The sequence below is a fragment of the Scyliorhinus canicula genome, chromosome 16 (genome assembly GCF_902713615.1).
Source record: "Scyliorhinus canicula chromosome 16, sScyCan1.1, whole genome shotgun sequence".
Classification (NCBI taxonomy): domain Eukaryota; kingdom Metazoa; phylum Chordata; class Chondrichthyes; order Carcharhiniformes; family Scyliorhinidae; genus Scyliorhinus; species Scyliorhinus canicula.
The window spans coordinates 89,718,889-89,732,277 of NC_052161.1; the positions used below are offsets into that span (position 1 = coordinate 89,718,889).

General features: G+C 46.6%; 1 protein-coding gene across 1 annotated transcript in view; it reads left to right on the forward strand.

The window, feature by feature from the left end:
• LOC119951024 (CD209 antigen-like protein E) overlaps window positions 1-13,389 on the forward strand; it is a 39,986-nt gene that overhangs the window by 13,555 nt on the left and 13,042 nt on the right. Inside the window, exons 3-5 of the mRNA XM_038774058.1 lie at window positions 1,619-1,738; window positions 6,593-6,655; window positions 12,304-12,446. Coding sequence (XP_038629986.1) covers window positions 1,619-1,738; window positions 6,593-6,655; window positions 12,304-12,446 — 326 coding nt within the window. The remainder of the gene's footprint in view (window positions 1-1,618; window positions 1,739-6,592; window positions 6,656-12,303; window positions 12,447-13,389) is intronic.

A 13,389-nucleotide genomic window follows, 5' to 3' on the forward strand; every position in this document is an offset into this window, starting at 1 on the left:
CAGTTTGCTTTGATTTATAAAACCTGTCTTCGCTAGATACAACATCGATAAAAGATGTCTTCCAGATTTATATCATCAACAACATTTATTGACTTGTGCACCCCTATTTTCTATTCGAAAAGCACTGATTTGCAAAGTGATTCTTGCCTTTGCATTCAGCACACACTTATCCGAAAGCTGGACATTGCCTTTGCAAATGCCTGTTGCTGCATCATTTGCACAAAATGGTGGCATGGGGTAATCGTTTAAAATGGCCGCCGCTGTTGAGCCCACGTTTTGCCTTTGGGTGAGTCACAACATCAATGGTGTCGGCAGCATCTTTGATTTTTGCGCCAAAGTTTCTTAGGTTTAAGGTACTAATCTGCTGTGCAGCTAGCTCGCTGGCAAATTTTAATGGCATCGTCGAACTGGAGTTCATTCTACCTCAACAATCTTTCATAAACTTTTGTCATTGCTTATGCCGAACACAATCTGATCTCGGATCATGGATGCTTGCAAAGTTTCAAAGGTACATGTTTGAGCCTTCAACCTCAAATCTGTTAGGAAGTTGTCCAACGATTTGCCTGCCTGTTGTGGGCACGTTCAAAAAATGCACCGTTCAAAAGTTTCATTCTTTTTAGGTGTGCAGTGTCGATCAAATTTTTTTCTGATTTTGTCAACATTTTTCTTAGTTGCTTCGCTATCAAACGTGAAGGTATTAAAGATTTCAATCACCTGTGGACCTGCTGCAGTGAGCAGCAACGCTGGTCTCCATTTATCAGGCTGTGTCTGAAGACCTAGAGTTGCCACGTAAAATGTGGATTGCTGTTTAAAAGCACGCCAATTCGCATCTAAATTACCAGTAACTTGAAGCTGGTGGGGTGTCTTAAAACCACCCATCACCGATTTTGATGACTAGTAGTGCATTGAGCTGTATTCTGTCAATGCTCTTCGTGGTTAGTAGAATTTTTTCCTTTCCTCTGTGTTACCTTGGTCTTTGGACTTTCAGATCCTTAGATCCCCAATCCTGGTACCATGTTACGCTTTAGTGCTTGGCAGGAAGGAAATAGTGCACTAGAGAATGTCTAGTTTGTGACTAGTTGAATGTTTATTGATTAACAATAATGTGGATCAGATCACAACGTGAAAACTACTAAAACCACTAACTATTAAATTACTATTCTCGAATTATCCAAGAGCTATTACAAATGTGATTATTCATTACGACAACTATCTCTAGACTCCCCGAAGTTGCAGTGTACATGGCTATTCTTTACTGCCACCTGCTGATTCGAGATTGTATCTGTTAATATTTACATAACTGCTTATGCATATCATCACATCTCTCTCTATTGCTGTCTCCATCGCACTCATCCATTCGCCCACTCTTTTTGTCTCTCTCTCTCTCTCCTCTTTTAAGACACGCCTCAATCCAAGCTGTGTGACCGAGCTGTTGGGACCTGTCTCCATGATCTCACTTTGCGACTCGGTGTTAGATTTTCGTTGCTAATTTTCCTGTACGGGGTGCTGGGATGTGATAGGAGAGTGATAAATGGCTGTTGTTTATCTTTTTAACGGATGTAGAGATGTCAACATTAGTTACATAAGATTTGCAACATACTCAGCTTCTATATTCCAGATAAAATCAGACAGGAGACAGCTCGAGGAAGATGTTCAGTAGCTTCGACACATCTCGGCCAAGTCACCCTCATTGCCTTAATCTCCTTTCTCATAATTATTATCGGACTCACCGTATATGGTAAGTAGAAAAACATCAGTCAAAAAATTCTGATATGCACCACACCCCTTACTGTAACACTCTGATAAACCCCAAACCCCTCACTGTAATCTTCAGATATATAACACACCCCTCACTGTAACATTCCGATACCCCACACCCCTCACTGTGACACTCTGATATATCCCACACCCCTCAATGTAACTCTCTGATATATCCCACACCCCTCACTGTGACACTCTGATATATCCCACACCCCTCACTGTAACTCTCTGATATGTTCCACACCCCTCACTGTAACTCTCTGATATATCCCACACCCCTCACTGTGACACTCTGATATATCCCATACCCCTCACTGTAACACTCTGATATATCCCACACCCATCACTGTAACATTCCGATACCCCACATCCCTCACTGTAACTCTCTGATATATCCCACACCCCTCACTGTGACACTCTTATATATCCCATACCCCTCACTGTAACTCTCTGATATATCCCACACCCCTCACTGTAACTCTCTGATATATCCCACACCCCTCACTGTGACACTCTGATATATCCACAACCCTCACTGTAACATTCCGATACCCCACAGCCCTCATTGTAACATTCCGATACCCCACACCCCTCACTGTAACACTCTGATATATCCCACACCCCTCACTGTGACACTCTGATATATCCCATACCCCTCACTGTAACTCTCTGATATATCCCACACCCCTCACTGTAACATTCCGATACCCCACATCCCTCACTGTAACTCTCTGATATATCCCACACCCCTCACTGTAACATTCCGATACCCCACATCCCTCACTGTAACTCTCTGATATATCCCACACCCCACTGTAACATTCCGATACCCCACATCCCTCACTGTAACTCTCTGATATATCCCACACCCCTCACTGTAACATTCCAATACACCATACCCCTCACTGTAACATTCTGATATATTCCACACCCTTCACTGTAACTCTCTGATATATCCCATACCCCTCACTGTAACTCTCTGATATATCCCTCACCCCTCACTGTAACATTCCGATACCCCACATCCCTCACTGTAACTCTCTGATATATCCCACACCCCTCACTGTAACATTCTGATATATCCCACAGCCCTCATTGTGACATTCTGATATATCCCACACCCCTCACTGTGACACTCCAATCTATTCCACACCCCTCACTGTAAAGCTCAAATATATTCAATATCCGGTAGCACAATGGTGCAGTGGTTTGCACTGCTGCCTCACAGCGCTGAGGTGGCTCTGGGTCACTGTCCGTGTGGAGTTTGCACATCCTCCCCATGTTTTTGTGGTTTTCGTCACCACAACCCAAAGATGTGCAGGGTAGGAGGACTAGCCATGATAAATTGCCCCTTAATTGGAAAAAATTAATTGGGCACTCTAAATTTATTTTTAAAAAGGTATATCCAACATCCCTCCTGGTAATACTCTGATATATCTGATACCCCTCACTGTGACACTCTGATATCTCACACATCTCACACCATAACACTCTGATATATTCCACAGCCCTCACTGTAACACTCTGATATATTCCACAGCCCTCACTGTAACACTCTGATATATTCCACAGCCCTCACTGTAACACTGATATACCCCTGACTCCTCACTGTAACACTCTGATGTATCACACATCTCTCACCTTAATACTCTGATGTATCCCACACAACACACTGTAATACCCTGATATATCCAATCACGTTCACTATACCAAACTGATATATCCCAAAACCCTCATTCGAACATTCTAACATATCCACCGGCCCACACAGTAACAGTCTGATATAGCCATACCCTCCATTGTAATACTCTGATATATCACACACACCTCACTGTAACTCTCTGATATACTGCAGAAACCTCACTGTATCTCTCTGATATACCGCAGAGACCTCACTGTAACACTTTGATATATCCAACATCCCTCATGGTAACACTCTGACATATCTCACAACCCTCACTGTAACACTCTGATATAGCCCACATCCCTCACTGTATCACAATGATGTATACCATGGCCATCATTATAACACCCTGGTATCTATCACATCCTGCAATGTAAGACATTGATATATCCCACAGCTCTCACTGTAGCTCTCTAATATACCCCACCACACTCACTGTACCACACTGATGTATCCCCAAACACCCATTGTAACACTCAGATATATCCCACAGTCCTCACTGCAACACACTGATATTCCCCATGTCCCTCATTGTAACACTCTGATATATCCCACATCCTTCACTGTAACACTTGGATATATCCCACACCCCTCACTGTAATACACTGAAATACCCCACACCTCTAACCGTAACAGTCTGATATATCCCACATCCCGCGTTCTAACATTCTGATATATCCCACACCCTGTAGTGTCACACTCGAGTACATACAACATCCCTCACAATAGCACTCTGTGTGGGATATACCCCACGCACTTCACTGTAGCACTTAATATACCCCTCACTGTAGCACTCTGGTATATCCCACACCCCTCACTGTAACACTCTGATATATCCCACACATGTCACTGTGACACATTGTTAAACACCAAAGCCCTGTTGCACTCTGATATATCCCCACCACTCACCATAATACAATGATATATCCCGTAACCCGTGCTGTAACAGGCTGATTATATAGCACAGCCCTCACAGTAACACTGACATATCACACACCCCTCTCTTTAATACCCAGGTATTTCACACAGCCCTCACTGAACACCCCCTCATACATCTCACAGTCCTCACTGAAACACTGATATATCCCACACCTCACTGCATCTTTCATATTAAACACACCCCTCACTGTAACATTACAATATTTCCCATACCCCTCACTGTAACACACTGATATGTCCTACATCCCTCATTCTAACGCTCTGATATAACCCACACACCTGACTGTAACTCTCTGATATATCCCACACTCCTTACTGTAGCACTCTGATATATCCCACACCCCTCACTGTAACACTCTGATATATCCCACACCCCTCACTGTAACACTCTGATATATCCCACACCCCTCACTGCAACACTCTGATCTATCCCACACCCCTCACTGTAACACTCTGATATATCCCACACCCCTCACTGTAACAGTCTGATATATCTCACACCCCTCACTGTAATACACTGAAATACCCCACACCTCTAACCGTAACAGTCTGATATATCCCACATCCCTCGTTCTAACATTCTGATATATCCCACACCCTGTAGTGTCACACTCGAGTACATACAACATCCCTCACAATAGCACTCTGTGTGGGATATACCCCACACACTTCACTGTAGCACTTAATATACCCCTCACTGTAGCACTCTGCTATATCCCACACCCCTCACTGTAACACTCTGATATATCCCACACCCCTCACTGTAACAGTCTGATATATCTCACACCCCTCACTGTAATACACTGAAATACCCCACACCTCTAACCGTAACAGTCTGATATATCCCACATCCCTCGTTCTAACATTCTGATATATCCCACACCCTGTAGTGTCACACTCGAGTACATACAACATCCCTCACAATAGCACTCTGTGTGGGATATACCCCACACACTTCACTGTAGCACTTAATATACCCCTCACTGTAGCACTCTGCTATATCCCACACCCCTCACTGTAACACTCTGATATATCCCACACCCCTCACTGTAACATTCTGATATATCCCACAGCCCTCATTATAACATTCTAATATATCCCACACCCCTCACTGTAGCACTCTGCTATATCCCACACCCCTCACTGTAACACTCTGATATATCCCATATTCCTCGTTATAACATTCTAATATATCCCACACCCCTCACTGTAACACTCTGATATATCCCACACCCCTCACTGTAACACTCTGATACATCCCACATACCTCATTGTAACACTCTGATATATCCCACACACGTCACTGTAACACTCTGATATATCCCACACCCCTCACTGTAACACTCTGATATATCCCACACATGTCACTGTGACACATTGTTAAACACCAAAGCCCTGTTGCACTCTGATATATCCCCACCACTCACCATAATACAATGATATATCCCGTAACCCTTGCTGTAACAGGCTGATTATATAGCACAGCCCTCACAGTAACACTGACATATCACACACCCCTCTCTTTAATACCCAGGTATTTCACACAGCCCTCACTGAACACCCCCTCATATATCTCACAGTCCTCACTGAAACACTGATATATCCCACACCTCACTGCATCTTTCATATTAAACACACCCCTCACTGTAACATTACAATATTTCCCATACCCCTCACTGTAACACACTGATATGTCCTACATCCCTCATTCTAACACTCTGATATAACCCACACACCTGACTGTAACTCTCTGATATATCCCACACCCCTCACTGTAACACTCTGATATATCCCACACCCCTCACTGTAACACTCTGATATATCCCACACCCCTCACTGCAACACTCTGATATATCCCACACCCCTCACTGTAACATGCTGTTATATCCCACACCTCTAACCGTAACAGTCTGATATATCCCACACCCCTCACTGTGACATTCTGATTTATCCCACACCCCTCACTGCAACACTCTGATATATCCCACACCCCTCACTGTGACATTCTGATATATCCCACACCCCTCACTGTGACACTCTGATATATCTCACACCCCTCACTGTGACACTCTGATATATCTCACACCCCTCACTGTAACACTCTGATCCATCCCACACCCCTCACTGTAACACTCTAATATACTCCACACCCTTCACTGTAACACTCTGATATGTATCTCCCTTTTCCTCACTCACTCCATTTCTCAGTCCTACAGGTTCAGTGTGATGAAAATCATCGCAAACTCTGCAAAGTTTTCCAACAGTATTCAGGTCAGTACAAACTCTGGAGAATTGATAGATTAAAGATTCTAAGCAGACAGCTTGGGGGTGAATGAAGGCACTAGTTCGAGAGGGGCTGAGTAGAACTTCTCCTGTTCATGTGTATCAGGCACCAGGGTAGCTGAATGGGCCTCCTCCTAGTCCTATGTAACAGCATTGAGAGGGGCTGAATGGACCTCCACCGTTCATGTGTATCAGGCTCCAGAGGGGCGAATGGGCCTTCTCCTGTTTCACTGTAACAGGCTCGAGAGGGATGAATGGGCCTCTTCCTGTTACTGTGTAAATGGTTGAGAGACACTGAATATGCCTTCTCATGTTCCCGTGTAACATAGTTTGACAGTGGCTAAACGGGCCTCCTCTTGTTCCTGCGTAACAGGCTGGCGAGGAGCTGACAGGGCTTCCTTCTGTTCCTGTGTAATAGGCTTGATAGGGGCAGAATGCCATCTTCCTGTTACTGTGAAACAATCTCGAGAGGGGCTTAATGGGCCTCCTAATGTTTCTGTGTAACAGAATGAAGAAGGGCCAGTGTAACAGTCTCTGGAGGGGCTGAATGTGCATCCTCTGGTTCTATTGTAACAGACTCAAAAGGGTCTGAATGGACCTCCTCCTGGTTCTGCGTAACAGGCTGGAGAGTGGCTGAAGGAGCCTCCTAATGTTCCTATGTAACAGGTTCGAGAGGAACTGAATGTGCCTCCTCCTGTTCCTGTGTAACAGGCTCGAGAGGGTCTGAATGGCCTCATCCTGTTCCTGTGTAACAGGCATGAGAGCAGCTGAATGGACCTCCTCCTGTTCCTGTGTAACAGGCTCGAGAGGGTCTGAATGGCCTCATCCTGTTCCTGTGTAACAGGCATGAGAGCAGCTGAATGGACCTCCTCCTGTTTCTGCCTAACAGACTGGAGAGGGGCTGAAGGGGCCTCCTAATGTTCCTGTGTAACAGGCTCGAGAGAGAGGCTGAATGCTCTGCCTCCTGTTCCTGTGTAACTGGCTCGAGAGGGGCTGAATGCTCCTCCACCTGTTCCTGTGTAATAGGCTCGAGAGGGGGCTGAATGGGTCCCGTTCTGTTCCTGTGTAACAGGCTCCAGATGGGCTGAATGCTCCTCCTCCTGTTCCTGTGTAACAGGCTCGAGAAGGGTTGAATGTTCCTCCTGTTCCTGTGTAACAGGCTCGAGAAGGGTTGAATGTGCCTCTTGTTCCTGTGTAACAGGCTCGAGAAGGGTTGAATGTGCCTCCTTCTGTTCCTGTGTAACAGGCTCCAGAGGGGGCTGAATGGGTCCCATCCTGTTCCTGTGTAACAGGCTCGAGAGCAGTGTTTTTCAAACTTTTTTTCCCTGGACCATTTTTACCAACTGGCCATCCTCCTGGACCCACGCCCGCTAACCTTCACGACGTATGCCAGCCGACCTTCATGACCCACGCCCCCGAACATCACGATGCACCATTTCCGCTAACCTTTAATGTGACAGGTGAACTTGATTGGTCCTCACGATCTCACTTGCTTTGTCATTCAATGTTACATTTCTGTTAAGGACTTCAGCTGATGATTTAAGATCTCACTGCATCCGTTGAAAAAATGAAGAGGTTTGTCTTCGAACTCGCCATGCTTTGTTTTTAAATCCCTTTGAGAATTTGAGAGTTTCCATCTTTAATTTGCCTGAACTTCGCTGCACATGATACACATGAACTTTGCATCCTGATTTGCTGTGGCACAATGAATAAACCCAGACCTCAAGAAATCTATTTGAGACTGCTTTGTTGCTGCTTTCAGCTTCTTCTTCATGAGTTGTTCACCAGAAGCCCTGGAGTTCAGACCAGCACTGCTGGCAGCTACAAAATGGAGCAATCTCTCTCACGCCCAGAGCACATGACATCAGTGTACGGGCCCGTGACCTGCTCTCTGGAAGTGTCCATCGATATTTTTTGAAGAATATGCTCCTGAGCCAGCGCGCTGATGTCAGGAGAAGGCGTTCTGCCTCACTGGGCTCCAGGCCTATGCGTTGCTGAAGGGCCACCCATGCGCCTGGCGTGCGGCATTCTAAACTCCAGTTGCAGCCGGCATTCTTAAAAGCCTATCGCGTGTGTCGTGATCTCTGTATAGGTTAATACATGATTAATTGATGTGCCGTCAATACAGTCAGATGGTCACTAGATGGCAACACTAACAGGAACTATATAAAGAGTTTCCCGCTCTTTTCCTAGTCAGTAGGCGTGTGTGTGTTGTTGGAGAGAGTACAGTGCTGCTCGAGTAGAGACGTGATCAGCTCAGAGTGCAGTGTATTATATCAATTGTTAGTTTAATTCAATCTTAGTTAATTATATTACTCATCAAAGTATTAAAGGAAAAGAACTCACAAGTATATTATTTTGCTACTCAATAAATAATTTTTCCTCGACTGGAAGACTTTGTCCGTTTATCATCAAGTTAATACAACTCGGCAAGACAAATGAGTAGCATATATAATACATCCTTTGTAATATAACAGTGTGTTGGGCACTTATTTCTGCGATCGGGGAGACCACAGTTGATAGCCCCCGACCCACCTGACACTCAATCATGGAACTGAATAAGCCTCCTTCTGACTTTGAAAATGACTGCTCTGAGGGGTTGAATGCACACCCTCCTGTTGCTTTGCAATAAACTCCAGAAAGATTAAATGTGCATCTTGCTGTGTAACAGGTTCGAGAGGGGATGGATACAGGTTCGAGATGGGATGAATGGGCCTCCATCTGTTCCCGTGTTACAGGCTCGAGAGGCACTGAATGGGCTCCTTCTGTTCCTGCGTAACAGGCTAGAGAAGGGCTGAATGAACCTCCCATTGTTCCGGTGCAACATGCTCGAGAGGGGCTGAATGGACCTCCTCCTGTTCCTGTGTAAAGGGCCAGAGAAGGGCTGAATGGGCCTCCTAATATTCCTGTACAGAAGGTTCATTTAGGGGCTCAATGGGCCTCTTCCTGTTCCTGCATCGCATGCTCAAAAGGAACTGAATGGGCCTCCTCCTGTTTCTGTGTGACAGACTCGAGAGGCACTGAATGGACTTCCTCCTGTTCCTGTGTAACAGACTCCAGAGGGGCTGAATGGGCGTCCACCTGTTCCTCTGTAATAGGTATGAGGGGGCTGAATATGCCCCCTCCTGTCCCTGTGTAATGCTCAAGAGGGGTGGAATGGGCTTCCTCCTGTTCCTCTGTATAAGGTTTGAGGGGGCTAAATAGACCTCCTCCTATTCCTCGGTAATAGGTTTGAGGGGGCTGAATGGACCTCCTCCTATTCCTCGGTAATAGGTTTGAGGGGGCTGAATGGACCTCCTCCTATTCCTCTGTAAAAGGTTTGAGGGGGCTGAATGGGCCTCCTCCTGTTTCTGTGAAATCGCCTCGAGAGGTGCTGAAAGGGGCTCCTCTTGTTTACGTGTTAACAGGTTCGAGAGGGGCTGAATGGGCCCCCGCCTGTTCCTGTGTAACAGGGGAGAGGTGGGGTTGAATAGGCCTCCTAACTTTGCTGTTTGAGGGGCTGAATGAGCCTCCTCCTGTTCCTGTGTTGTAGGCTCCAGAGTGGCTGAATGCATATCCTTCTGTTCCAATGTGACAGACTCAAAATGAAATGAAAATGAAATGAAAATCGCTTATTGTCACGAGTAGGCTTCAATGAAGTTACTGTGAAAAGCCCCTAGTCGCCATATTCCGGTGCCTGTCCGGGAGGCTGGTACAGGAAGCCAAAGGGGTTGAATGGCCCTCCTCCTGTTCCTCTGTAACACACTCTAGAGAGGCTCGATGGGCCCACTCCTGTTCCTCTGTAACAGACTAAAGAAGGGCTGAATGGTGGCATGGTGATGCAGTGGTTAGCACTGCTGCCTCATGGCACTGAGAACCCGGGTTTGATCCCAGCCCCTGGTCACTGTCTGTGTGGAGTTTGCACATTCTCCCCGTGTCTGCGTGGGTCTCACCCCACAACACAAAGATGAGCAGGGTTGGCGAATTGGACACATTAAATTGCCCATGGAAAAATGAATAATTGGATACTATAAATTTCTTTTTTAGAATGGGCTGAATGGATCTCCTCCTTGTCATAATATACACCAGTATATCATGGTGCAGACACACACACTGATGGACACACAGTAGGACCAATCAACACGCACAACACCGCAGCCAATCACCAGTTAGAGCACACTCACTATAAAGACAGAGGGCATCAGTTTTCCCGCTCATTCGGGATGCTGCCTTTCAGAAGGACAGAGCTCACAGCTTGTAGCACAGATCTTTACCATGTGCTGATAGTATAGACTGGTTAGAATTGGCATAGGTCTTTAGTTTAATCTAACATAGTGTCGACCCACAGTGAAAGTATGTTCAAATATTTCTAGCTTAATAAAATAGTGCTGTACTATTTCAAGTGTTGGTAGCCTGTTTGTGTTACTGCTGAGGTAAACGCAGTCTCCACGGATCCAGAGTACCCAACACATCACTCCTGTCCCAGCACAACATGTTCAAGAGGGGCTACCGCCTGATCCTGTGTAAAAGGATCGCGAAGTTCTGAATGGGCTTCCTCCTGTTCCTATGAATAGGCTCGAGAGGATCTGAGTGCACCTCCTCTTGATTCTGTGCAACAAGCTCGAGAGAGGCTGACTGTGCCTCCTTATGTCCCTATGTAACAGGATAGAGAGAGGCTAAATACACATCCCCCTGTTCCTGTGTAACAGACTCAAGACTCCTTGGGTAGCACGGTGGGGCAGTGGTTTGCACTATGGTGTTGAAGACCTGGGTTCAATCCCAGCCTCGAGTCACTTTCTGTGTGGAGTTTGCACATTCTCTGTGTCTGCGTGGGTTTCACCCCCACAACCCAAAGATGTGCAGGTTAGGTGGATTGGCCACGCTAAATTGCCCTTAATTGGAAAAAACAAATCCTTGGGTACTCTAAATTTAAAACAAAATATGGACATCCTCCTATTCCTGTCTAACATGCTCCAGGGAGGATGAATTGGTCTCCTAATGTTCCTGTGTAACAGGCACGAGAGGGGCTGAATGGGACTCCTGTTCCTGTGGAACAGGCTCGAGAGGGGCTGAATGGGACTCCTGTTCCTCTGGAACAGGCTCGAGAGGGGCTGAATGGGACTCCTCCTGTTCCCATGTAACAGGCTCGAGATGGGCTGAATGGGGCTCCTCCTGTTCCCATGTAACAGGCTCGAGAGGGGTTGAAAAGGTCACCTGTTCCTGTGTAACAGACTGGAGAGGGGCTCAATGGGACTCCTCCTGTTCCTGTGTAACAGGCTCGAGAGGGGCTGAATGGGACTCGTCCTGTTCCTATGTAACAGATTCTAGATGGGCTCAATGGGACTCCTCTTGCTCCCATGTAACAGGCTCGAGAGGGGCTGAATGGGACTCCTCCTGATCCAATGTAACAGGCTCGAGAGGGGCTGAATGGGACTCCTGATCCAATGTAACAGTCTCGAGAGGGGCTGAATGGGACTCCTCCTGATGCAATGTAACAGGCTCGAGAGGGGCTAAATTGGACTCCCATACCAGCCTCCCCAGACAAGCGCCGGAATGTGGTGACGAGGGGCTTTTCACAGTAACTTCATTGAAGCCTACTCGTGACAATAAGCGATTTTCAGTGTATCCCACTGATTGAAGTATTTATTATTTCTCAGAGTCTGCCTGTCCGTGTGGTTGGCAAGCTCATAACAAAAGCTGCTACAGATTCTTAACAGATGAAAAAGACTGGAACACGGCAAAACAAGAATGTGAATCCCTAATCTCACATCTCATCATCATAAATACACCAGAAGAACAGGTGAGAATGACTCCAGCATCTGTCAGAATGAGTTAGACAGAGAATCTCCCACTACAAAAGGGGGCCTCATGGTAGCATGGTGGTTAGCATCAATGCTTCAAGGCTCCAGGGTCCCAGGTTCGATTCCCGGCTGGGTCACTGTCTGTGTGGAGTCTGCACGTCCTCCCTGTGTGTGCGTGGGTTTCCTCCGGGTGCTCCGGTTTCCTCCCACAGTCCAAAGATGTGTGGGTTAAGTGGATTGGTCATGCTAAATTGCCCGTAGTGTAAGGTTAATGGGGGGATTGTTGGGATACGGGTTACGTGGGTTTAAGTAGGGTGATCATTGCTCGGCACAACATCGAGGGCCGAAGGGCCTGTTCTGTGCTGTACTGTTCTAAAAGAACAAAGAAAAGTACAGCACAGGAACAGGCCCTTCAGCCCTCCAAGCCTGCGCCGACCATGCTGCCTGTCGAAACTAAAATCTTCTACACTTCCTGGGTCTGTATCCCTCTATTCCCATCCTATTCATGTATTGTCAAGATGCCCCTTAAACGTCACTATCTCCTCTAAACCTCGCACCTTAAACCTATGCTCCCCAGTAATTGAACCCTCTACACTGGGAAAAAATCTCTGACTTGGGGGGCCTCACGGTAGCAGGGGGGCCTCACGGTAGCATGGTGGTTAGCATCAATGCTTCACAGCTCCAGGGTCCCAGGTTCGATTCCCGGCTGGGTCACTGTCTGTGTGGAGTCTGCACGTCCTCCCCGTGTGTGCGTGGGTTTCCTCCGGGTGCTCCGGTTTCCTCCCACAGTCCAAAGATGTGCGGGTTAGGTGGATTGGCCATGCTAAATTGCCCGTGTAGGGTTAATGGGGGGATTGTTGGGTTACGGGTATACGGGTTACGTGGGTTTAAGTAAAGTGATCATTGCTCGGCACAACATTGAGGGCCGAAGGGCCTGTTCTG